General features: G+C 42.8%; 1 protein-coding gene and 1 long non-coding RNA gene across 2 annotated transcripts; one reads left to right on the top strand and one right to left on the bottom strand.

The window, feature by feature from the left end:
• Positions 1 to 662: 662 nt before the first annotated feature.
• On the bottom strand, positions 663 to 9,997 carry Alg11 (ALG11 alpha-1,2-mannosyltransferase). The gene is made up of 4 exons (XM_042685503.1): positions 9,825 to 9,997; positions 6,852 to 7,082; positions 3,746 to 4,677; positions 663 to 1,367 (listed from the first exon to the last, which is right to left on the bottom strand). The coding sequence occupies exons 1-4, from the start codon at positions 9,866 to 9,868 to the stop codon at positions 1,096 to 1,098; spliced, it is 1,479 nt and encodes a 492-aa protein (XP_042541437.1). The 5' UTR covers positions 9,869 to 9,997; the 3' UTR covers positions 663 to 1,095.
• A 234-nt stretch (positions 9,998 to 10,231) lies between these two features.
• LOC122112643 lies at positions 10,232 to 16,511 on the top strand. Its single transcript, XR_006148246.1, has 3 exons — positions 10,232 to 10,469; positions 10,719 to 10,828; positions 16,396 to 16,511. It is a non-coding gene; the product is annotated as an uncharacterized LOC122112643 (long non-coding RNA).
• The last annotated feature ends 10,079 nt before the right edge of the window (positions 16,512 to 26,590 follow it).

Genomic DNA, 26,590 nt, shown 5'->3' with positions numbered 1-26,590 from the left:
CATCTAACAATGCATGGTTTTGTTTATATAAAATGTGAGGCTAGTTCTCTTTATCTTATAATTAAGCCAGAAAACAACTTTCTTGATGTTCTCTTGAGTAAATTAGGTTGCTTACTTAGGTTGGAGCTGTTATGGATGTGGGAGACCCATCCAAATGTGCTGTGATAACGAGGCAACTTTTAATTATTGCATCTTAACCTCAACATGCCTATACATATTCATGAAGTAATCAGCCCATTCCACCTCTTACATATGTGCCTTGGGAACAGAATTAGATACATCTACAAAGTTGCTTTTAAGAAAACATTAGGTACATTGAAAAAGGTGACCCATGAATTAAATGTACCAGAAATTTTGGGGTTGGGGATGTAGCTCACTAGAAGAATATTTGCCTAGTATGAACAAGCCTGGAGTACAATTCCTAACAACTCCCTGATCCAAAAAGATTTGTGTTTCAAAATGTCAGAATAATTCTAAAGTGCTAGTTACTTTTTATCTATCATCCCTTTTTATTTTAACATTTCCTTCTATTCTAAAAGGAAAATTTCAGCTGAGGTGTAGCTAAGAGGTAGAGCTTGTCCTCTGCCTGTGTAAGGTCTTGGGTTTGATTCCTAATACTCAAAATAAATAAAACAACAAAATACAATAAAGCAAACAAGTGATCAAATAAAGAGAATTTTTTCCTGTTGAGTGATTTCAAAAACAGAACATAAAAATATGGATTATACCAAATTCAGTTGTTAATGTTTTTCTTTCAGTTCTGCATTTTGTAAAACTGAAGACCACATATTAATCTAAATTGTTATATTAGGATATGTAAGAGTGTATTTTCCATTTAGGTAATTTGGCCTTTTCTCAATAAAATACTTTTTCTAAATACATACTGCTGAGAACACTGTTCAGACTGACTTGATTATAACAGAAATAAGTATAGAAAGGTATTTATATATGAAGTGGTAATTAACCAATTTAAGTTTTGGTGCTGGGGATTGAACCCAGGCCCTCACCCATATGGAGTATGTGCTTTAACTGTGAGCTATTCCTACAAACCCAAGTATTTAATATAAAATACCTTTAATATATACAGATCTAGGATTATTTAAATAACTTCTCCACAGATGACAGGAATGTCACTTCAAACTCTTGGTCCGAGAATCTGCTTACAGATGCACGAGCATTTTTTCTGATCTGGAGTCTCTTTTCTGCAGACAGGGAGAGAATATGAGCCATAGTCTCAGCATAGCCATCTTCGGTCTCAGCCAGAAATCCAGTTATATCTCCTTCATGAGGAATAACGATGTCCAGCTTTGGACCCCCTGAGTTGTGTGCAAGGATAATTGTGCCAGCTGCCATACACTCCACAACTCCTGAGAAAGAAAAAAAATGAGCAGAAACCTTTAAAAGCTTGGACTCTCCACACTACATTCCTAGGAAACAGAAAGCTGTAAAATGAACTGCTTAAAATCATTCCAGACCAGGCACTGGTGGCTGATGCCTCTAGTCCTTGCTACTCAGGAGGCTGAGATCTGAGGATTGGGGTTCAAAGCCAGCCCAGGCAGGAAAGTCCATGAGACTCTTAGCTCCAATAAACCACTCAGAAAACCAGAAAGTGTTGCTGTGGCTCAAGTGGTAGAGTACTAGCCTTGAACTGAAGAGCTGAAGGACAGCGTTCAGACCCAGAGTTCAAGACCCATGACAGACGACCATGCCTGTAATCCTAGCTATTCAGCAACGTGAGATCTGAGGACCATGGTGCAATGCCAGCTAGGCAGAAATGTCCTTGAGACTCTTACCTCTAATTACCTATCCAAAGCTGGATGTGGAGCTATGGTTTAAGTGGTAGAGTACCAGTCTTGGGACAATGCCCAGGTTTTAAGTCCAAGCCCCAGTTAGGCACAAAAAACCAAAAATATCCTTTCATTCTTTCCCACTGGTTGACATGGCTCTCACTGGCACTGGTTTTCTTAACTGTCCCCTTCAGGCTCTTGCTCTGTGAACAAAGTCGCTTGAATGTAGTTATTGATGCTCCTTTAGTCACACTTGTGCTATTCTCTCACTTGCTGGCCAACTTTTAATTATTGTTTGGGACCCAGCTTGAGGGTCACAAGTCTGTCTTGTGTGACTGTTCCTGGAACACTTCACTTTCCTTACACAGCATTGGCTCATGTCCAGCAAAGTGTGACCACCAGAAGGATGGGCAGCTTCTGAAGGGAAAGAACGAAGAGCAACTCCCACCTCAGCCACCTTCCCAGCCTCCTTGAGTGCCTGGTCCAGACTGAGTACCAGTAAATGTCAGAAGACAGACTCTAAGCAGAGAGCTGGACCAATAAGTCTTTGTACTTTTGGACTTACTATTATACTACTAACTAGGAATTTAAGACATAAGAAATTATAGTGTTAGTATAGGAAGCTCCACTTCTGTTTTCCTATAATGAGGAGAGACACAGAACAGGCACTTGAAAAATACATGTTACCAAATGACACCAAACAGCAGTTGACTTTACAATGAAATGTATGCTGAACCCAAAGTTAGAATAGAAATAGCAGCTTGAATAGCAAAACCAAATAAAGGGTAAAGAGACTGAAACTGAACCCTGATAGGATCTGTAGGAAAGATGGGGTGAGGCCATTTCAATAATGAGCAAAAATTCACAAAGAATTTAAAAGAGAAATAGTGTGGGAAGCTGATCTGGAGACAGTGTCAGCTTCTGCTGCCCAAATAAAAATGCTCACCCCTAAGCAAGCCCATTGAAATACTTCTCACTAGATCCTATCCAAAGATTCCAAGCTGCTCCTTTAGTATGATTTAGGGTAGGGGCAAGGAGTCTGTACCAGTACACAGATGAGTTTAGATGAGGAGAGAAGGCTTAAGGATAGCTCAGTAGTAGAGCATAGCACTTGCCTAGTGAGTGCAAGACTGTGGGTTTGAGCCCTAAAACAAACAAAAAAAAAGTGAGGTGGGTGGATGGAAATAGAAAGCCTAGCAGTTAAGAGCAGTTGTTACCTGGGTAGAAGCCAGACCTACCACTTCCTTTGTGACTGGACTGAAGTTTCTAGACCTCTCTGTGCTTGGGTTTCCATATGGACAAATGGGTATAACAATAATACCTATCAAACAGGGATTTAGAGAATATTAAACTAGATAATATTTGTAAAAACCTCAATTTAGTAACCTCCATATACTAAGTGGTGGTTAATAAATTTCGTGTGTGTGTGTGTGTGTGTGTGTGTGTGTGTGTGTGTGTGTACATGTGCAAGCATTTCTTGGAATAGAATCTAGGAGCTGGTACATGCTAGCCAAGTACTCCGTCACTAAGCCATATCCAAGTCCAAGTACTAGTGTTTTTTTTTTTTTTTTTTCTTTGTCAGTCATGGGGCTGGGCCTGAAAGCTGTCCCTCAGCTTTTCAGCTCAAGGCTAGTGCTCCACCACTTGAGCCACAGCACCACTTCTGGTTTTCTGAGCGGTATATTGGAGCTAAGAGTCTCACAGACTTTCCTGCCTGGACTGGCTTTGAACCGAGATCCTCAGTCTCCTGAGTAGCTAGGATTATAGGTGTCAGCCACCAGCGCCAGGCCCAAGTACTATTCTTAACTACTGTCTTAAAAGGTCCAAGATGAAAAAAGCACACTTGGTGGATTAAGAAAAGAGAATGAGGATGTCATAGAGACTTCAGAGTATTATTAACTTATCATAAACCTAAAGTAGTATGTCTTGCACATTAAACTAGTTAAGGACAAACTCACCAATCCCAAAATGTTCATTCCACATGGTGTGCAGACCAATTGTTGCTTCAGACAAATAATTCTTTAATTCCTCAAATGGAATGTTTATTTTAAATTCCACGTGTTCTTGAACCCCTAAATCCTCGGACAGCCTTCTCAGTTGGTTTACCCTGAGTTCATCTTCTTTGTTACGACAACCTCCAATGAGGATGAGTTTGAGTAGAGAGGGTGACTCAGCCGCCTTCTTACACAGCAATTTAGCAAAGGCTCTGATCTGCAAAGAGTGATCCTTTTCAGGCCTGAACTGGCCAATGGAAACCAGTAAATGTCCTGGGGTTTTCTGTTTCTCATGTAAGGGAATGTCCAGAAATGTCTGTACATCACAAGGTGGATAAACAATGTTAGTGCAATGCCCAACCTTCCAAAGTGCAAGAATATGGTTTAGGGTCCAAGAAGAATTCACCATGACCACATCACTGCAAGAACCAACAAGCCCATAAAGAAAGGCAAACAAATAGTAGTAGATGAGTTTTACTCTGCTGAGAAAAGGATTCCTGGTAATGAAGGCTGCATTATTAAAGCCAGCACTTCGATTCTTCACCACAGACAGCATGTCAGTGCTGATAGTGGGGTAATGAACATAACTTCCAATTCGGCAACCTCCTACATACTTAAACAGAGGGAATGTGAACGCGTAGCCCATGGAATCAATGTAAACATCAGGAACATACTGCATCAACGCCTCCCAGCCAAGGACAATGGAGCCAAGACTTTGGCCCAAGAGTGTGAAGTGAGGGTAGCGTGAATCTTCCACAAGGTAGCGTTTCTTTAAGAACACAAATTTCACTGGATGAATTAATTTGATGTTAAATCTTCTGAAAGCACCTTCTAGTATCTGTTGACCAGTGACATTAACATCACCAGTATAAACAATGTATACTGCCTCAGGATACCTAAATAGGATATGATAGTTAAGAATCCCATTAGTTTAGGTTAAAATCAAGCAAACAGTTGTAGATAGTTGTCTCATAACCATGAACAAGCTTATTTTATCTTAAAAAATGTTTTCAATGATTCTCATCATTTCACATGAAGTACTGACTCTACCCTTTCTAGTTTTTCTGTTGCCCAAGGATGTTAGTCCTTCAAATGAGACATTTTATGTTGAAATCCAACCTACAATACAGTGTACCAGCTGGATGCTGGTGGCTCACGCCTGTAATCCTAACTATTCAAGAGGCCAAGGTCTGAGCATTGGAAGCTAGCCAGGGAAGGAAAAGTCTGCGAGACTCTCATCTCCAGTTAATCACCAAAAAATCAGACGTGGAGCTGTGGCTCAAATGAAGCACCAGCCTTGAGTGAAAAGTTAAAAGACAGTGCCCAGAGCTGGGACTCTTATCACTAATTAGCCACAAAGAAGCAGGAAGTGGTGGTGCTATGGCTCAAGTGGCAGAGTACCAGTGTTGAGCAAAAAAATCTAAGAGACAGTGGCCAGGACCTTAGTTTAAGCTCTACTACTGGGACAAAAAAAAAGCGGGGGAGGAGGGGAAGCTACCAAGAGATTAATGGGATTATTGCCTTTATTTTTTTGGTGCTGGGGATTCAATACAGGGTCTTATGCATATTCAGCACACTTTCCCATTAAACACCCCTCCTAGTTTCCTAAAGGAGTGTAATGTGGCTCTTTGATCTTTTTGCAACATGAGGACATAGCAGAAATAGCAATGAAGAAGCAGAACATGATTCTTACCAGTTATCAAAGCTATATTTAGGTAATGATTTTTTAAAATAATTTCATTATTTTATTGTCACTTTAGAGGTGTTAATACAGCATGGTTACCTTTTCATTTATGAGATAATAAATACATTTCCTTCCTTTTGTATAGTATCATATGTTCCCTCATTCTCTCCCATTCCCTCCCATCTCTGCCCACAGGTTGCTTGGTGCAGTCTGTGGGCCTGCTGCTGCACTTTTTCACATTTTCCACTCATTCTGTGCTCTCCCCCCACCTTCCTCAGATATGTATGTGTATACATTGTATATGAGGTAAAGAATAGAGTCATCAGAGAATGAAAAGGTCCTTTGTTTCCTTATCTTTTGGAGTTTGTTTCAATATGTATATTATTTTATATACATATAGAGGTAATTGGGTATTACAACTTGTTGATTTTCTCCTAAGACTATCTTCTTTTGGTCCTACTGTGAGTGTCTAGAATCCTGTATAATTTGTAATATCCCATTGCGTTTTTAATCTAACTTCTACATATGAAGGAGAACATTTGCCATTTGTCTCTCTGATCTTGGCTTACTTCACTCAACATGATTTGTTCTAGTTCCACCTATTTCTCTGCAAATGACATTATTTTATCCTTTCTAATGGCCGTGTAAAATTCTATTGTATATAGGTACCACATTTGTTTTGGATCCATTCATCTATTGTGGGGCATCTGGGTTGTTTCCCTATCTTAGTTATAGTGAATACTGCGGCAATGAACATGGATGTGCAGGTGTCCTTTTCAGAGCCTGGCTCTTGATGTCCATGGTAGATGCCTGGGAGTGGTAGGGTTGAGTTATAGGGAAGGTCTATGTTTAGTTTTTTGAGCAACCTCCAGACTGTTTTCCAGAGTGCTTGTGTAAGTTTGCATTCCCACCAGCAGTACAGTATGGATCCTTTTTCTCACTTCCACAGCAACATTTGTTGTCCAAATTCAGACTATTGGCCAGTCTAACTGGGGAAAGATGGTATCTCGGGGTTGTTTTGAGTTGCATTACCTTTATGGACAGGGATGATGAGCACTTCCTCATGTGTTTCTTTGCCATTCTTACCTCTTCTTCTGAGTATGCTTTCCTTAGCTCTCTTACCTATTTAGTGATTGGTTTATTAGGTTTGGGAGGGGTTAGTGTCTTGAGTTCCCTGTATATATTGGATATTAGGCCTTTGTCTCACATATAGCTGCTGTTTTTCTAGTTTAGTAGCTATGTCCTTAACTGTACAGAAACTTTTTATTTTAATGTAGTCCCATTTGTCGAGTCTCTCTCCTATCTGTTATGCCCCCTAGGACTCTAGGTAATGATTTTTTTTAATGGCAATAATATAATAAATGAACTTAAGAGATGCATACCTACTTTTTCTGAAGGGCTCTCAAAGCACACCATAAAACTCTTTCTCCTCCACCACCAGCATTGCAATATGGATGAAAAAATGCAATCACCATCTGCTTTCTCCCATTTTTGCTGGTTGATAATGACATTTTCTTCCTTTGTAGCATCAGTCTGATTCCACACAGGACAAGGACTAAACATACACATAAAGCTCCACATACAATTAGTCCCGGGAGGAACAATGAATAAAAAAACCTGGAATAAGAAGGAAAGTTCAAAACCACTCAGATGCTCATTAAAAAATAACATAAGTTAAAGTCTAGTTTACATACTTAGTTTATATATAGTAGCACAGAGAATTTTTGTAGTTTGCAAGATTATTTACACTTTTCTTTCTTTTTCCTTGGTGATCTTTGGGACCAAACCCAGGACCTTACATGTTAGGCAAGAGCTGTACCACTGGGCTGTATATCCAGCCCAACAATAGTTAATTTTCTTGTGCATGTACCAGTCCTGGGGCTTAAATTCATGGCCTGGGCACTCTCCCTGAGAGTTTTTGCTCAATACTAGCACTTGAGCCACAGCTCTATATCTGGCATTTTTGGTAGTTTAGTAGAGATAAGAGTCTTATTCTAACTTGCTTAGCACTGCAAGATGGTTAAAGACATAATGAATCTAATAGTTTGGCATCCCTACCTTGCGTTACATTAAGGCAGTTTTATTTACTGTCAGTGTAAATGTCAACATAGAGAAAAGACATGCCTAACATGTGCCTGGCCAAGAGTTCAATTTCTAGCTTACCTCCCCTCTCCCCACACTAGGTTTACCTATATTTAAACAGAAAACTGAAAAAAAAAGTAACTGTAACCAGCAGTGAGTCACTCCTTTAGAAAATAGCAAATACAATGTACAAAGCACTAAATCAGGAATATCCCATATGGCAGGGGATAACATGAAGACTGAGAACAAACCTTTCTACTCAGAGTATTTGAATATTCATTATTGAACTTGAAGTAGAATGGATAAAAATAAATAACAAATACCTGAATATGTATAAGAAACTACTATTCTTGCTTGTTATTCAGGAAATTATTTTCTAATTATAAAATTTCAATCTGTAAAAGCTCATGCCTAGATCCTAGCTACTCAGGAGGCTGAGATTTGAGAACCACAATTTGAAGCCAGCCCAGCCAGACTGTCATCTTCAATTATGTAGAAAAAGACAGAATTGAGGTTAGGGTTCAGATGGTAGAGTACCAAATATAAGATGAACTTGAGGTCCTTAGTTTAAGTCCCAGTACTGGCCCACAATTTATTTTAATTTTTTTGTTGGTCGTGAGGCTTAAACTCTGGGCCTGGGCGCTGTCCCTCAGCTCTTCAGCTCAAGGCTAGTGTTCTACCACTTGAACCACAGTGCCACTTCTGGTTTTCTGGTAGTTAACTGGAGATAAGTGTCACAGAGACTTTCCTGCCCGGGCTGGCTTTGAACCGAGATCCTCAGATAGCCTCCTGAGCAGCTAGGATTACAGGGGTGAGCCACCAGCACCCGGCTCACAATTTTTTTTAAACCTCAATAAAAATATGTAGGTGTTAGACAAAAAAAGAACCTAGGAGATAGCATTGAGCATAATGACATATAAAGGGGACAAGCAGGAAGGATCCTGAGTTGGAGGCTGTCTCAAAACAACAACAACAACAACCAAACCAACAACAACAACCAAACCAAGCAAGGCCAAACCAAAAGAGTTAGAAAGCTAGAATATCAAAGATACTCAGTTTGTTCAGTGGGAAAAAGCATTAGATAAGGTGATGTTAGGGAAATGAACCCTGAGATATGTATTCAAATGTTTTTTTTTCTTTTTTATGATTGTTTCTAACACATTTATAAGATTATTTCTTTGTTGCTTTGTATGTCCCTCCCCCACAGTATAACCCCTGCTTTCACTGTATTTAATGTCGGTATAATTTGTGGAGGGGAAGGGGAAAAACAAATCGTTTAAATAGGGATGCAGGTGGACCCATTGCAACAATGAGATGTACAAGTCGTTATATCGAAAACGAACTTTACAACTTTGGTGGAGGGGGGGGAGGGCTTGGGGGGAGAGCGGGGAGGATGGGGGGAGGGGGGAGGATGGGAAGGGAAGGATGGGAAGGGGAAACAAAGGAGGAGGCTACAGTGCTTGTTAAGAAATGTGCTCATTATCTTACCCATGTAATTGTAACCCCTCTGTACAGTATTTTCACAATAAAAAAATACTATGCAAAAAAAAGCATTTACAATAATTTTATAACAAAGGTTAGAAAAGTCAGTTTTCCCACCAAAATGTTAGCAGCTGTTATCACCAGATGGAAACATTCTTGGTGGCTTTTCCTTTTATTTATCTATGTTGTAACTGTCCTAGAAGAAACTGTATTACATAAAATTATTAAAAAATGATAAAAAAAAAGAAGGCAATATTTTATAACTACTTTTACATCAATGAGAAAATAAAGCAGTGGATCGTCAAGAAACCCAGAACATATATGTTATAATTAAGTGACACGTATTAACCAAAATAGTCTGGGTGAGTTAAACAAACAAACAAGTCCAGAAGGAAGAACTAGCTTCTTAGCCGAAGACAGAGGCATCATGGATTGGAAAAAACACACTCGTGGCTCCATCCTAGAGGGAAACGGGGAAGGAAGATCAGGAATTTATGAGGGACAAAATGGACTGCGAAGAGGAGAAAGAAAAGGCAGAAACAAAGCTGGGAACTGTCGCTAGCCAGCAGGGGGGCAAGCGAGAAAGCTGCGGTAAACTGAGTCAAAGACCTAGCGGTCTCCCACCTATCTAGGAGACCCCGAAGGGAGAGGAAGATCTTCCCACTTGGCCTGACCCAATCTCCTAAAATCACATCAAGGAAGGCCATTCTCCTGCAAACTTAAGCTGCACGCGAAAAGAAAATTACCACCAAAAAACCAGGTCAAGGTTGTGAGTCCACGCCCCGTGTTACTCACCGCAATAACTCGCACAAGCACCAGCTCCCAGTGGTAGCCGCCATCTTTAGCCGACCCCGGAACTCAGGAAGCTCTCGGCCGTTCCTCTTCTCTATTGGCTCCTGAGGAAATAACGGCGTGCTATCCCCGCCCTCACGGACCTCTTTACTTTGCAATTGGTCCCTGGCAGCAGCTTCCCATGGCCTTTCAGCCAATAGGCTCTACCGAGGCGTAGACAAAATTTCCGTCCGGCGCGCATGGGTCCCGCCCCCTTGGTAGGAGTTGGGCTGTGCAGTGGGGGCGTGGCCTGTGATGGACAGCCAGCACTCCCGCCCTCTCGCCCTTCCCCACCACCCACCGTGAACTCCCCCCTCCTCCTCCCGGGAGTACCCCCATCCCCTGCCCCAAACCGGTCTCCTGTTGAACAAATGGGGCCGCCCTGGCTGGTCGCGGATCGATCTTCGAGGTGCCGCAGCGGTCGCTGGCTTTGCCACCTGCGGCGTCCCGGAGTCGCGCGCACAGTCCGTGAGGGGGCTGCGCGGAGTTGACGCCGAGTCGTCCCCTCAGGCAGTGGCCGCACCCGGGGACCTGCGTCTCGGGTCCGGGGCTGCGCCTCTCGCCGGCTTTTCCCTCACGGCACTCGGCTGGGGCTCCGAGGACCCAGTCGTGAGCGCATCTGCCCCAGGTAGCGGAGACCCGGGGCTGGGGAGGGGCCGGCTCCCGTGGGGACACTGAGGCAGGGGTCGGCGCGGCCCGGGGTGTGGGGGGGATCGGAGGCCCGGCCGCCCGCCCGCGCCGCGCGCGAACCCCCGGATCCCACACGAAGGGGTGTGTTAGACGAGTGGCCGGCAGGTGCGGGCATGTCCGCTTCTCTTCTCCCGGGAATAATCCCCGCCTTTCTCCTCCCCTGACCAGGTAGGTGACCTTTGGGCTCCCTGCGGGATCTGGGAAGACGTTGGCGTGTGTGGAGAATGATGCCTGAGCGGGAGAGTCTGATTTCAGCCAGCGAAGAGCCTAGCCGGGAGGTAAGTGGCCTTAACGCCCTGCCCACGCCGCCGTCGCCACCCCTGCCCGGAGGGCTTTCTGTCCCGCCTGTCGCTGCAGCCTGGCTCGCGCAGGTGCGCTGGGCACCGGTGCGCGGGACTCAGCTCTTGCTCTAGTGGCTTGGGGAGGAAAGCACTCTAGAAAGGGCACTGTCCCTGGCCCGCTGGTGTTGAGGAACAGTTTGAAAACCTAGCATTTTCCCATTCACCTTTCCCCTTTTAAGGGGTCTGATGCCTGCCAGGCAAAGAGCGGGAAGTTGCTGTGTGATTCGGTGCAGAAGTTATTATCGTTGGGTGGCAGATCCAGACTATCCAAGTCCTGTGGTCTGTCCAAGTCAAGTGGTCTATCCAAGTCCTGCCATGTTTTCTTTATTATTTTTTTTAATGCAGTCTTTTAAAAGTAGAATACTTTGCAAGACAAGACAACCTTTTCCAGTCCTTTTCTTCATGTACTACTGCCTTCATTCACCAAACATTTATTGAAAACTTAGTATGTTGAAGAGTTTGGTAGAGTTGTTGACAACCTCCCCCTCCCCCACTCCCGCCACTCCCCACACACACGGGAAGAGAGAAACCTATAGGTTTCTTCCTGTGTTGTTTTAAAATGCTCAGTTTTACCTGAATGAAATCACGTGTTGTTGTAGTTTTTTTTTCCATTCACACTATATTTTGGAATTCGCTCCACTAAGTATCTCAGTTTAGCCTTCTCACAGATGTATCATGGTTTATTGACCTCCTGTGGGTGGATGTTTTGAGTGCCTTACCCCCCTCTTTCACAAGAGGACACGATCTTTGTATTTGATTTTTAATACAAACATGGAATGTTTCTTTAGGATATAGAATTAATGGACTCAAGAATAGGTCACTTCTTTTCTATACACTTGAAATTAATTTATTGATATTGTTGAGTCTATTTAGTAGTGAAATTCATCTAGGCTGGTGGGTAGAAATGAAATATAAGTGGATTCATGGATAAGCAGAGAGGCTGGTGAGTAGGTGACTCTTTGTGGCATGAGACTTCATTTGATCAAGGATGTGAAGACAGCATACACTGGGGAGGGGTGGCTGGAGCAGAGGAGATAATTCCAACTGTCTGCAGTGTCTTCATCTAGATAGAAAAATCTTTGTACTTCCAGATCAGCCTCAAGACTTGCCCCCTCCTTGAAACCTATATATCTCCTGCCCTCATTGACCTCATTCTGTTCTGGATTCCTTTGATAGTAGCCAATATGAGCTTACTATGTGTTACACATTGTATTAAGTACTTTATATCCCTCTCTGTGCACTCTCTCATTTAATCCTCACAATCCCCATTTCACCCAGTTTTTTATTTATTTATTTTTCCAGTGCTGGGGATCAAATCCAGGATCCTGTGCTCATATGCTGTTATCATTGACCCATACACCCAGCCTTAAAACCCTTTAACATAGATTTTTCTTCTTGTTGTTAATTTTGTGCTAGGAATCAAACCCATTCTACCAACAAACTTTTCTTGGAACCTGTTAAGATAGTAGCTTCAGTAATCATCATTTGTGCAGCAAATAACTTTTAAAGTACTCCCTATCAGGAATTGTAGACACTGGGAATCCCATTATGATCAAGATCTTTCCTTTAGAGACTTTGCATCCTAATAAGAGATCCTGATAGGGGTGGCAGTGGAGGGGGAGATGGATTGGATGTGGGGGTGGGGTAGTTGTGGTGTGTGTGTAACCAATAAATAGTGTTATTTCTGATATTGCTGAGTGTGTGGAAGCTAGTAAAGCTGAGTAGGAGCATAAGAAAAGGTCTGAGTTTTGAGTAGAGCCCTTGATAGCCTACATTTCAGGCGAGTATGCTGGGGAACTGAAAGTGTCTAAGTCCTAATACAGGAATGCATAATAAATATGTATTTGATCTTTGTCCTAGGTTCCTGATACAATGCCAAACCCTTGGCATTTCCTAAGTGGTTGTAGTAGTGATAGGAATATTTTGTTGTTGTTCATAAGTTTTCATAATACCTAAATTCTGCTAGTGACAGGGCCCTTGATGAGCCCCTAGAATCTAGACCTCAGTCTAGATGTCAGAGGAATCACTTACATTACTAGGGAGTTAGAACTTTCGGCCCCATCCTCCAACCTCTAGAAAGGTGCTAGGGATTGTAGTTGAGTTACTCACCAATGGTTGATGATTTGATCATGCCTACAGAATGTAACCTCCATAAAAACATCAAATGATGGGCTTGGTAGACATATTGAGGCTCTGGGAGGGTGGCTTGCCTGGAAGGGCATGGCAGCTCTGTGTACCTGGCTCCTACTGCTTGCCCTGTGTGTATCCTTAATGAAGAACTGGTAGCTAGGTGCTGGTGGCTGATGCCTGTAATCCTAATTACTCAGGAAACTGAGATCTGAAGATATCAGTTCAGTGTCAGCCAAGCTCAAAGACTCTATCTCCAATCAACCAGCAAAGATGTCAGAAATGGAGGTGTGGGTCAGGTGGTAGAGTGTCAGTCTTGAGAGAAAAAAAAATAAAGGAGAATGAGATGCTGTGAGTTCAAGTCCCAGTATCAGCACAAAAACACAAACAAAAAAAACTGGTAATAGGTCAAGTGCTTTCTTGAGTTCTGTAATAACGTACTAGCAAATTATCCATCCTGAAGTTGTGGCAAACCTCTGAATTTATAGTTGGTCATTCATAAGTTCAAGAGTCCTTGGGGACTGATGTCAACAGTTGAGGCTGTCTTGTGGGACTGAGTCTTTATCTTGTGAGACCAGTGCTAACTTAAGATAGTGACAATGGAATTGAGTTGCTGAGCCCCAGTTGTCTGCAAAGTGGGAAAATTGGTTGATAGGAAAAAAAGCTCATTATTTTAGGGGTCAGAAGTAGTGAGACTGGAAACAGAACAGAAGGGGTGTTCTTAGTGTTTGAGGAACAAAAAAGAAGTAGAGGGGTGTGAGTAGTGGGAAGAGGGGGAAACCATAGAACCTGAGATTAGAATTCATCACTTTAAAAGTGGGGAAACTGGAAGCAGGAGTGACCTAGTGGGCCTTGAGTGTCTTGCTAATAAGAGGTAGACATAAGGTTGAATTATCCAGGCCTGTGAGGCTTTCTCCTAGAGTCACTTGATACTTGATTATACTACCTGTTATTTTCATCAAAACTAACAAATACAGCTATTTTTTTTTTTTGGCAATTCTTGTGTTTGCACGTCCCTCCCTCCCTTCCTCCCTGCCTCCCTCCCTCCCTCCCTTCCTCCCCTCTCCCTCCTTCCCTTCTTCCCTCCCTCCCCCCTCCTTCCCCCCCTTCTTTCCTTCCTTCCTTCCTTCCTAATCCACAGGCTATAAAATCCCAGGTTCTTGTGGAAGTGCTTTACTCAGTCCCTCATTTTTCTCCATAGATGACATCTTACATCAAGGAAACCAATTGTATTATTGGATGTGCTTGACTTCTTACATCAAGGAAACCAACTCTATTAGATGTGCTTTCTCCAACCTTCCATCCAACTTTACCTATTTTCTCCCCAATTTTATTTAGACCTCACATTTATTTTAGACCTATTATTTTATTTCAACCTATTTTGGTTTGTGTTTGTCTTTTTGAAATAAGGCTCATTATGAAGCCCAGGTTGGCCTAGAACTCACAATCTTTACAGCTTTGCAGTGCCTGGATTATAGGCATGTACTGTATAACCTGCTTTTATCTCTATCTCTCTAGACTCAGAAGACAGGCAAGCCAGCCTTCTTACCAAGGTCATGCCCTTTGTCAGTATCTTTGACCCCTTCCTCCCACCTATGTAGCCTTTATTTGCTTCTAGGCTTTCTCTTTCTGAACCTGTGAAACCATTCACTTTACTTTTTGTTTTTAAGTTTTTTTTCTACATTTCCTTCTTCCTTAATCTTATAGAAAGAATAGACTGCACTGTTTGAAGGATGACTTTTAGGTTTTCCTTCATTATGATATGTTTTTTGGCTATAAAAGAAATATATAAAAACACTCATATGCAATTTAAAAGAAAATAGGGAGGGCTGGGAAGGTGGCTCAGTGGTAGAGCGCTTGCCTTGCATGCCTGAGGCCCTGGGTTCAATTCCTCAGCACCACATAAGAAAAAAGAAAAAAGCCAGAAGTGGCTCTGTGGCTCAAGTGGTAGAGCACTAGCCTTGAGCTGAAGAGCTGAGGGACAGCGCTCAGGCCCAGAGTTCAGGCCCCATGACCGGACCCCTCCACCCCCCAAATAAAGAAAATAGGGAATACTCTGTATCTCACCTGATCCAGAATAAGAACATTATTCAATGTCATGACTTCCACCCAACCTCTCACTTTCTTTCTTTCTTATCTTTCTTTCTTCCTTCCTTCCTTCCTTTTTTTCTTTCTTTTTCTCAACTTCTCACTCTTTCTTTCCCTCTTTCTTTCTCTCTCTCTCTCTCTCTCTCTCTCTCTCTCACTCTCTCTCCCTCCTTCCCTCCCTCTCCCTGCCCCCCCCCTTTCTTTCTTGGTGTTGGGGATATGGTACTCAGTGTTTTGCACATGCTAGGCAAATGCTCTGTCACTGAGCCATACTTCAATCCATTTTCCTCATATTTTTCACATAGAAGTTCCTCCAGAGAAGCTAGGATTAAAGGCATGAGCCACCAGCACCCATTTGTCAATTGTTATTTTAATGCTCTTTACTATGGTTTTAACTGTTTTGTCCTTTCAAATTAACATTGATGCTTAATCCGATGCAGCATTAGCAAGAGCTGTGGCCTGTGATTGAACTATGAATGTGGAACTCTTGTGAATGAGATTAGGTATCCTTTTTATTTTTTGAAAATTTTTTCCTTATTCTTATTGTTATTCTTATAATTTGCCAGACCTGTAGCTTGAATTCAAGGCCTAGGTGTTGTTGCTGAGCTTTTGTGTTCAAGGCTAGCCCTCTACCACTTGAGCCACAGCTCCACTTCTGGCTTCTTTTGATAGTTAATTAAAGATAAGTTAATAGGCCTTTCCTTCCTGGGCTGGATTTGAACTGTGATCCTCAGATCTCAGCCTCCTGAGTAGCCAGGATGTGAGCCATTGGTGGCCAGCAGGTGTCCTTTTATGAGGACACTTTCAGCAGATGGAGATTAGCAAGATCGTGGAGACCAGTCTGTGCAAGAAGTTACCAGTACTCTATCACAACCAATAAATGTATCTGTAATCTCAGCTAGTGGGAGGAAAGGGTAGCATGAAGGATTGTGGTTTAAGAAAGGCTCTGAGAAAAAGCCTTAGACTCTATCCAAAAAGTAAAGCATGAGATCCTAAGTACTATCAAAAATAAGCAAATAGGGGCTGGGAAGGTGGCTCAGTGGTAGAGCGCTTGCCTTGCATGCCTGACGCCCTGAGTTCGATTCCTCAGCACCACATAAGCAAAAAGAAAAAAGCCAGAAGTGGCGCTGTGGCTCAAGTGGTAGAGCGCTAGCCTTGAGCTGAAGAGCTGAGGGACAGCGCCCAGGCCCAGAGTTCAGGCCCCATGACCGGACCCCCCCAAATAAATAAATAAAACCTAATGATGGAGAGTGTTTTCCCCTTTCTCTCCCTTCTTTCCTTTCCACCAGTGAGGATATGATTCCTACTCTAGGGTGAACACAGCAACAAGGTGCCATCTTACCAGAGAGTAGCCCTTACCAGAGGCTGACTGACCTGCTGGTGCCTTGACCTTGGACTTCCTACCTCCCAGAACTGTGAGAAATAAAATTCTATTTTTATAAGTTACCTATTCTTTGTTACTTTGTGATAACTGTACGAATAGACCAAGGTTGGTGCTGAGAGATATAATAAATGCAACAGGTATTCTGAGAAGTATAACAAGTATAATAAGGACCTTAGTGGAAGCTGGAAGAATGTGGAGGAGAAAAGGCTGAGATTGCTGTAAACAGTGTTCAGGGTGAGGACTTGGAATGAGTGTAGACAGAGCCTGAATCTTCTTACAAATTACCAATGGTCATAACCCAGTTAGTGGTAGATGGAGACAGAAGTAAGAAGTACATATTGTAGGGGCTGATTAGGTTCTCATTGGTAGAGCGCTTGCCTTGCATGCCTGAGGCCCTGGGTTTGATTCCTCAGCACCACATAAGCAAAAAGTAAAAATCCGGAAGTGGCGAGGCCCTGGGTTCGATTCCTCAGCACCACATAAGCAAAAAGAAAAAAGCCAGAAGTGAAGCTGTGGCTCAAGTGGTAGAGTGCTAGCCTTGAGCTTAAGAGCTGAGGGACAGTGCCCAGGCCCAGAGTTCAGGCCCTATGACCGGACCCCCCCCCCAAAAAAAAGTACATATTGGAGACTGGAGGAAGGCCATCCTCATTACAATGGGGCAGAAAACATAGGTGACCTCTGTCTATGTCCTAGGAAAATTGTCCAGTCACACCACTTGCTCCTATATGTGGAATAAAGTAACACAGTGAAACTAGCATTTCAGTACAGGTTCAGCAGTCTGTACTGGACTTGGGCTTTTAAGTTTTTTAAACAAAGAACTTGAAAAGAGGGAGGGAGGTATGCATAATGATTAAACATTCCCAGTCTCTGGGAAAGGCCTGGTTCACATTTATCTCAGTCTTTTACTCTGGAGGAGGTGCCAGAGAAATGATCCCTTCTTTACTTGGGGGAGGTGGGAACAATTTAGTCCCTGTTACATGGTGAGTGGTCTGTCTTGAACTTTTTGCTGTTCTCTTCCATTGTGGCATTTTGCCACGTGCCATAAGATGATAAGAAGGCTGCAGTGTAGCTAATGTGGTAGAGTGCCTGTCGAGCAAGCTGGAGACCATAAGTTCAAACCTCAATATGAGAGCAGGGTGGGGGAGGCATTGCCTGTCTAGGTGGCGGTTTGACTAGTGTCACAAGCTGCTTATCAGTAAATCCTGTCCTTCCTGGAGCCCAAAGTGATAGCAAAGTGATTTCAGGAAAGAATGACTCAGATCAAAGGACACAGGTGCAAAATGAAGGCTGGTGCCTCCTTGTTCATTCTACTTCTAGTTAATTTATGGGCCCAGCAAAAGCAGCTTTAGGTATCGCTTACACCAGTGCTTTGTGGAAGGTGGAACTGTGAGTTAAGAAATCTGGCTGGGGCTGGGAAGGTGGCTCAGTGGTAGAGCGCTTGCCTTGCATGCCTGAGGCCCTGGGTTCGATTCCTCAGCACCACATAAGCAAAAAGAAAAAAGCCGGAAGTGGCGCTGTGGCTCAAGTGGTAGAGCGCTAGCCTTGAGCTAAAGAGCTGAGGGACAGCGCCCAGGCCCAGAGTTCAGGCCCCACGACCGCACCCCCCCAAAAAAAAAAAAGAAATCTGGCTGAACAAATTCTTAAACAATGTGTGCAGGGTGTTGATAGTTTCTCTTGATTGCTTATTGTAAAATCTAGAAGAGGAAACAGAACTTAAATGGAAAATTCTCAGCCTGACTAGGCTGAGAAGAATAAAAAGGTGTGCTTGAGCGAAAATACTAACAGTGTGGCCAATAAACATTTGATGAGGAGATTAGCCTGAGTGGAAGGAAGCCAGATACAATTCCAGATTGTGGTAGAAAGATCCTGAAGGCATTTCAGGCTGCCACTCCCTCTATAGTCCTTGAGAGACCTGGCTTTGAGGGTAGAAAGTTCCAGAATCAGGAGCCCAAGGAACCTTTGTGTCATTGGGGTTAGTTACCCAGGGCCACCTAAAATCTCTCCTCCATGTATTCCAGTGTAATGCTTATTGGACATGCCAGCACTAGCTTAAGTGAGCTCAAGTGCTCAGGTATACCTCCTCCTGCCACTTAGGAAGGGTCCAAGCTGGAAACTTTGGCACTGTTCCTGTGGTGCTAACAGTAGGTGTGCTGAGTGCAAGGGTGCTAGACTCATGATACCTCTACCTAGATCAAAGGATGGCCTTCAGGGCCATCCCAGAGAGCCTTAGGTGGAGAGAACCTCTAGGTGGCGATGTGGAGGTGGGACTGACTGACTCGGGCACTCTGAAACTAAGCTAAGCACACTCCAAACCCAGTGTGCCAGAAGGTAGACATAACATCAAAGATTCTTCTCAAGCATTACAACTTAATTTTGGGGTGGGGAGTAGCTTAAAGATAACATATATGTTCTTCGTGCACACAATTCCCGGGTTTATTCCAGGACTCAGAAAATAAAAGATTTAATATTTGCTCTCCTAGGTGTTAGTCTTACTTGAGGGCTGGAGATATAGCTCACTGGTGGCAGAGTACCTCCCTAGCCTGCTTGAGATCCCTAGCCCTGAAAAAAACCCACCTATTTTAAGATCTGTTTGCTATTTTGAATCAGTCTGTCATCATTGCTTTGTAGTAAGTTTTGAAACTGAGGAAACTCAATTCTTCTGTATTGTTCCCTTTTAAGATTATCATGGTTATTCTGGGTCTACAAAAATTTCAGTATCACAGGTCGACCCATTGCAACAATGAGAAGTACAAAATGTTATGTTGAAAAAAGAACTTTACAGCTTTGGCTGGGGAGAGGGGGCAGGTGGGGGGGGGGGGGTGGGCAGATGGGAAGGGATGGGAAGGGGAAACAAAGGAGGAGGCAACAATACTTGATAAGAAATGTACTCATTACCTTGCCCATGTAATTGTAACCCCTCTGTATGGTATTTTCACAATAAAAAAAAATTTTAAAACCAAAAAAAGAAATTTCAGTATCAGTTTCTATAAAGAAGTTACCTGATATTTTGAACAGCTCAACATTTATTGCAAATGAGCCCAGTACCTTAGAGAAAGATTAGAAACATTTGCTTTACCTGCCTGGTTTTTCCCTGTAGGCAGAATTCCTAAACTGAGGGTTTGTACCTGGGCTTCTCTCTGAGGGAGTCTGAAGGCATTAGGAACTCAGGGTCCCAAGGAGAGCTTTGGGCCTAAGTTCTGATAAGCTTCCTGGTATGAAACCACTGCCCTGTGAACTAGGGCTAGGGGCAGTGGGCCTTAGAGATCTTTGTGCACTGGGTCCAAGGTGGAACTTTTGTTGCATATGAACAGTGAGTGATAGGTAGAACAAGGGAGCCATCACCTCTTAGCTGCATTTGTCTGGTACTTAGATTCAGCATCAGACAGCTTAAAAAACTGAGGACTTAACTATTCTGGGGAGAGAGGCCTCTATCTGGGAACTGGGGGCTAGGGAGGGCGTGGGGATGGGAGTAAGGATTCCTGTGCTCCAGGCTGTACAGCCTGTACCTGCTTGGAATATAGCTGCCAGCTCACTGACTTGGGAATATAAAGATGAGAAGATAGGTCAAATTTCATTGTTCTCACTAAATTTCAGTAGATTTTCTTGAATAAAAGTTTTTTCATGTGCTATGTCTTTAGGACGGACCTCTTATAGACTAAATTTTCACCAGTCCATAGAGCTTATACTTCATGCTAGTAATTCCTACCCCTCCAGTGCATTTGAGAGTTATATCAGTTAGAATTATGTTCTATTTAACTGTTTGAAACAGGAAATTCAGGGCAATAGTGAAGTATGCAAGATTTTATTGCATATAATTCATAGTTAGACCCGTTATCCATTGCATAACTGGCCCACCTTAATTTTATTGCATATAATTCTAAATATTGCCAGGTTCTGGTGGCTCTTGCCTGTAATCCAAGCTATTCAGGAGGCTGAGATCTGAGGCTTGCAGGTCCAAGCCAGCTCAAACAGGAAAGTCTTATCTGCTCCATTTAACCACCAAAAAGCTGGTGGTGGAGCTGTGTCAAGTGATGGTGCTCTAGCCTTGAACACAAAAGTTCAGGAACTGTGCTCCGGCCCTGAGTTAAAGTCTTGGGACTAGCACGTGCGCACACACACACACACACACACAAAAGCAAAAACAGAAACTATATCCCCAGGACATTTGAAAAGTTGGCTGAAGTCAGGAATATTTGGCCTTTGTGGATGGGCCATGAGCTCTTTCTGTGGCCTCTCAGTCACTCCACTCTGTTAGGTCTCTGAGACCCAGGAAATGACTTGAGCTGAGACTCTGGGCTTGGAAGGATACAGGGACCAGTAAGGGAGGGGAAGACCTGACACCTTCTTAAGTTCAATATTTGTCTGAAACTTTAGGAGTCCATTTTTTCAGTAAGTAAACATATAAGTTGTTTTTGTCTCACATTTTCTGTCATTGAGTATTGAGAACCTCTTAGCATCAAGCACTGTTGTAGTGCTGAGAATTCAGCAAGGAATTGAACAACCACTTGGTTGCAAAAGACCTCTCTAGGATAGAAGTAAGAATCAGTGCCTAGTCAGCTGCCTGCTCATAGTTTTAGCTCATTCTTTGTCAACTGTGAAGAGCTAGGCATCGGGAAAGAGACCATTAGAACTTAAAGTATACATTAGTGGAGTTTTTCATGTGGATGCCAGGTGATGAGGGCAACCAAGAAGTTGAAGGTGCATGCACATAATAAATTGTGAAATTAAAACATTGCCTTTAAGTATTAGAATACTTTCTTCAGTGAGTTTGCCTATGATTTATTTCTGTTTATCATTAATAAGCTATAAAAGCCTTGCTGAGCTAGGGAGTTTGGTCTGGGAAATCACCAGCTTCCTTATGCAGTGGTGTGAACCAAGGAGGCTTTGACCAGCCCATTCCTCCCCAACCTGGATACTTGGGGTTTAAATGTTTTTTTTAAAATACTTTTTAATGTTACACTCCATTGCTCTTCTCTCCTAATGCAGACTGTGTCTTAGGCTCATATGGAATCTTCTGCTGTGAACACATTTAACATTCGTGTGGGAAGCTTCCAGCATGCAGCTTAGTTGGCTTCTGCTATTCTGTCTTGTCACTGGATCCTGACTCTTACTACCTGGGAAGGGCTGGCCTGACCTGTCCCAGAGTGTTTCTGGGAAGCTCACCCCACTGGGAGCCTCTAGCTGGGTTATATAGATTCTTTGTGAGCAGTGAAATATGTTAGTCAGATGCCCCTCCTCCAAACAGGAGCTTTGTCCTGGAGGTTCTTGGAAACCTGAGCTGTCCATCTGCCTTTAGGCCCGGGCTTCTCAGATTGCAAAAGAATTGTTTAGGATACCAAAGCAATTTTCGTTCTTGAAGTACAAGAATGATTTACAAAGATTGTAAAGGTGGCTAGGAGGCAAATAAGATGAATTTTATTTTGGAAAATGGCTTGTGAACTTTGTACATGTGATAACCAAAATAATATAGTGCAAGGAGACACTTGAAGACCTGTCCTTCTAGAAGGAATGTGTGAAGGAACAATGGATTTTCCCATTGCATTGGCCTGAACGGGACAGAGAAGAAGTAATTCTGGGTAGAAAACATGTTCTAATCTATGTGACTCAACTCATTTATTTAAAGATAGTTAAACATTTATTTAAATAGAAATACCTAACTTCTAGCATTTGTCCACTGGATTAAATCTGTAGGCAAGATCCTTGTGTTCTAGCGGCTAAGCACTTGCTAGGCAATGATGGACTGAGGAAGGCTGCAAAAAAAAAAAGGAAAAGGAAAAGATTGGGAGTTCAGCAAATGAGAGTAGAAGAAGGCAAGAATGAACTACTTAGGACAATGCTGGGTGCTGGTGTCTCATGCCTGTAATTGTAGCTACTCAGGGGGCTGAGATCTGAGGATCACAGTTTGAAGCAAGCTCAGGCAGGGAGTCTGAGACTCTTCTCTCAAAATAACCACACATAGCTGGAAGTAGAGCTGTGACTCAAGTGATAGAGTGCTAGCTTTGAGCAAAAGAACTCAGGAAAGCTTTCAGGCCCAGAGTTTAAGCCCTAGTACCACTGATTCCACCCAGAGTCAGTGCCTCAAGGATCAGGAGGAATAGGTGGGATTTGTGGGCCAGGAAGACTGGGGTCAGATTTAAGGGGAAAAGGTTCAAGAATGAAGAGTTTGGACTTGGGGCTGTGAAGGTGGCTCAATGGTAGAGTGCTTGCCTTGCATGCCTGAGACCCTGGGTTCGATTCCTCAGCACCACATAAACAGAAAAAGCCAGATATGACGCAAGTGGTAAAGTGCTTGCCTTGAGCTGAAGAGCTGAGAGATAGCACCCAGGCCAGAGTTCAGGCCCCATGACCAACTAGAAAGGAAAAAAAAAAAAAAAAAAAGAGTTTGGACTTGATCCTCTAGTCCAGGAAAATAGCACATACCATGGCTGTCCAGCAGGTCCCTTAGATTCCATAGGTACAAAGGAGAATTTACTGTTTTCTGCTTTCTTCCCACTATCCCTTCTCATCTTGGTTCACTCATCACCATGTTCCCAGTCTCAAATCAGATATGGCACTGTCATCTTCAGGTCCCATTTGTATTGCCTGCTGTGATCAACTGGTCACTGAGCCAGACAGGCCTCTTCATTTGTGTAATCCACTCTGCTAATTATTTCCTCTGCCACCTATAAGCCCTATAATGTCCCCCTCTTTTGAGTCTTCATTCTCCTTCCATCTAGAACTGTATTTCTAGATCACAAATATAATGCTGTGAGTCCTCTACTTGAAGATTCCTGATGGGTCCGGGGTATATAGCTTAATGGTGGAACACTTTTTGAGCATGCATGCCTGGAGCCCTGGGTTCTAACTCCAGTACTGAGAAAGACAAGGGTGGAGGGGAGGGAGGGAGAGGGAAAGAGAAAATTCTGATGATTCTCCACTATCTTTAGAACAAAGTTCAGCCTTCCTGTCCTTTCTAACCTGGACCTCGTACACTATTCTGGCTATGTTCCATTTCAGAGCAACCAACTAGGAGAAATAGTTTAGACAGAAAAGTATTTAAATTTTCCATAGTTCATAAAGGTAAAAACATTGGGGATATAAGATTTAAGTATACATTTTCTTATTAGTATTGATATTAAAACCAACTACAAAACCTGGTGAACCTGGCAGACAAACCCAGGATTGAACAGTGTGCAGTTCATTAAGGATTTACAAAAGAGTAGTTATGGGTGGGAGCAAAACCAGTGAATCCTTGTAATTTGGATGAGGAGGATTCTTTTAAGACAGGAGCTGAGGTGTAGCTGGGGGTGTCAATGGTAGAATGCTTGTCTACATATGTGAAGCTCTGAGTCAACCCCAACTACCACACACACACATACGCACACGCACATGTGAGCATGCGTGCACAGTATAGTCAGGAAAAAAGTTACTTCATTCAAGTTGGAATGTACCTGGTTTATCTCAAGGTAGTGTCAGAAAAGTTGGCACATTAGCCAGAGGTCAGTTGAAATGTTTTACATACCACACTAATGGTTTTGTCTATTTTTTTGTCTGTTTGTTGTATTGGGGGTGGGGTGGGGACTATTGGTGGATAACTGGCCAGTGTTACTCAGGGACAATGGTTGTGGTTATGACTTAAGATGGGTACAGTCAGGCTGAGCTGAATCCTTACAGCCATTGCGAAAGTGCAGAAGCATCTGTATTCATATTCATCCCAATTCAACAAGGAGAAATTTAAAATGTTGAATAACACATATTTTTAAATTTTATAATTTTTATGCCACTACTGGGATTGAAGTCAAGGCCTATATGCTGTTCCTTAGCTTTCCGTTTTCTTTTTTTTTTCTTTTTCTTTGGTTCTGGGGCTTGAACTCATGGCCTGGGTGTTATCCTTGATCTTTTTTTTGCTCAAGCCTAACACTCTACTGCTTGCGCCACAGCTTTCCTTCCAGCTTTCCTCCCCCCCCCCCCCCCCCCCGCCCCTTTTGGTGGTTAATTGGAAACAAGAATCTTAGGGACTTTCCTGGCTTGGAACCACTATCCTTAGATCTCAGACTTCCGAGTAGCTAGGATTACAGGCACGTGCCACATGTCCCTTAGCTGTGTGATGCTGTGTCATTTGAGCCACAGCTTCAGTTCCCATTCTTTGGTGGCTAGTTGCAGATCAGTCTTAAGGACTTTCTTGCCCAGGATATCTTTGGACTGTGATCCTCAGATCTCAGCCCGATTATAAGCATGAGTCTATAAGCCTAGCTTAATAATTCATATTTAAAAGGCAGCACTTCTAGGTGAGGATTTTCAATAAAAATTGCTATCATTTTGTATATATCTGATTAAAGATAGAATCTTCAGTGTGTGAGGCCATCCTGCCTCCATGTGCAGAAGACCAGTGAAGTCTAAAAGGGCTGTGTGAATGGACCAAAGGTGGTACTGCCTTCCATTAAAGAGAGCAGACTTCTTGTTTATAAGTTTTCATTGGTGTAGGGATGAAGGCTTTCCATGGCTTTCCAGCTGTCATGCAAAATCTCAGGTCCTTGAGATCCACTCATGAAAAGCACTCACAAATAAGAGTCTCACAAGGTAAAAGTTTTAGCAAGGATTTATTTTAATATACCAGAGTGAAAGTAGGGAGGAACAGAAAAAGAGAGAGAAATGTTTCCTGCTTCCCATGCAGGAAATGGAAGTTAAAAAAATAAAAATGGAGCTGTAATCTACTGCCTTTATTTTGTCTGAGCTGGGGAAATACAGGTGGTCATGTTTTCTAGCAACCCCCAACCATTTACTAATGATCTGAGTGGCAAGGATGGATGCTACTGTTCTAAAATGTGGAAAATGTTTTGGGCCTACCCAAAACAGAGTGAACTTTAGGCCTTCTTTTCCTCAGATAAGCCTATCATCTCTGTCTGTACCCATTTGCAGAATTGCCAAAATTTTACCATTTCAAAAGAGAGGCATCTGATCATATAAAATATTTATCAAAATGAACTCCAGGAAATGGGAACAAGAAATTTTTTCTTTGTTAATGGTTTTCATTTGTTCATTTATCTTTGGAGGGTAAGAGGGAGGACACAGAAATGGAGGGACAAAGCAGTGGTGGTACTCACTAGGCACTAAGTGAAAGATGAACTATAAAACTTGTGAGGCTAGGAGGGAAAGACTGGAAGAGAGTGAGGGAAGGGGTGACATTAACCAAAAAGAAATGTATTCTTCACCTGACTTATACAAATGTAACCCCTCTGTATATCACCTGTATAATAACAATTTTAAAAAAGACCAAAAAAAAAACAAACAAAAAAAAGAGAGAGCAAAAGTAAACCTTCTAGATCTCTCAAATCCTAATTTAAAAAGAGGGAGGCTTAACTAATTTTTTCAATGCTCCCTGATTTCAACTTCTAACCTAGCATTTATAATATTCATTAAAAATAATCGAATTTCCCTGTCTCCTCACCTATGCTGCCACATTTTTTTTAAATTGCTATGTTGGGATAGAACTTAGAGTGTAGAACATCCTGAGCAGGTGTTCTACCACTGAGCTGTACCCCAACCCCAAGGACAGACTCTGGGTCCCAAATTTTTGGGGGTAATGACAACAATTTTAATGGTAAGGAGGGTCATTGTGGGCAATTCATAAGGCAGAAGAATTCACAGTGACCCTAATGACCTTAGCAGAAGGGCGTGAATTCTAAATGTCCACGTTGGACAGCTGTCCCATTGAGCCTGAGGTAGTACATTCAGTTTGGTGGGGGGGCATTAGAGGGGCACAGAGGGGCTATTCTACCCCCAACTTGATTTACACTCACTGGCAGCAGTAGGTGCTATGGATTAGTGGCTGACAGAGCTGTCTCTCCCCTGGGGGGATGAGGTCTGAACGGGTGAGGTGGGGGTGGGGAGGGAGGCTGTGCTGCCTGACAGAGCAGGCGACTGCCTGGATTACCACACTGTTGTGTGTCTCCTTGGACTAATCCTCCTGTGGAACAGCAGGTAGCCTGAGAAGCCTGAATTGTGGATTAGTTCCTGGCAGTTGTGCCACATATAAAAGGCGAATGAGCCTTGTTAGCAGTGAGTTTGTGCAGTCAGCTCTTCCTGAAGTCAAGCCTTTGGTCCAGGGGAAAACAAAGCTG

Source organism: Dipodomys spectabilis, unplaced genomic scaffold (assembly GCF_019054845.1).
Source record: "Dipodomys spectabilis isolate Male_0828 unplaced genomic scaffold, ASM1905484v1 ptg000095l, whole genome shotgun sequence".
Classification (NCBI taxonomy): domain Eukaryota; kingdom Metazoa; phylum Chordata; class Mammalia; order Rodentia; family Heteromyidae; genus Dipodomys; species Dipodomys spectabilis.
The sequence above is the reverse complement of the archived record's forward strand: the minus strand, read 5'-3'. Positions and strand labels throughout refer to the sequence as shown.

Excerpts from the sequence above, each read along its gene's own strand:
- Alg11 (XM_042685503.1), bottom strand. The coding sequence starts at position 9,868 with ATGGCGGCTACCACTGGGAGCTGGTGCTTGTGCGAGTTATTGCG. Across the intron at positions 7,083-9,824 it reads TGCTTGTGCGAGTTATTGCG|GTTTTTTTATTCATTGTTCC; the intron begins GTGAGTAACACG and ends TTCTTATTCCAG. Across the intron at positions 4,678-6,851 it reads TTGAGAGCCCTTCAGAAAAA|GTATCCTGAGGCAGTATACA; the intron begins GTAGGTATGCAT and ends TATCCTATTTAG.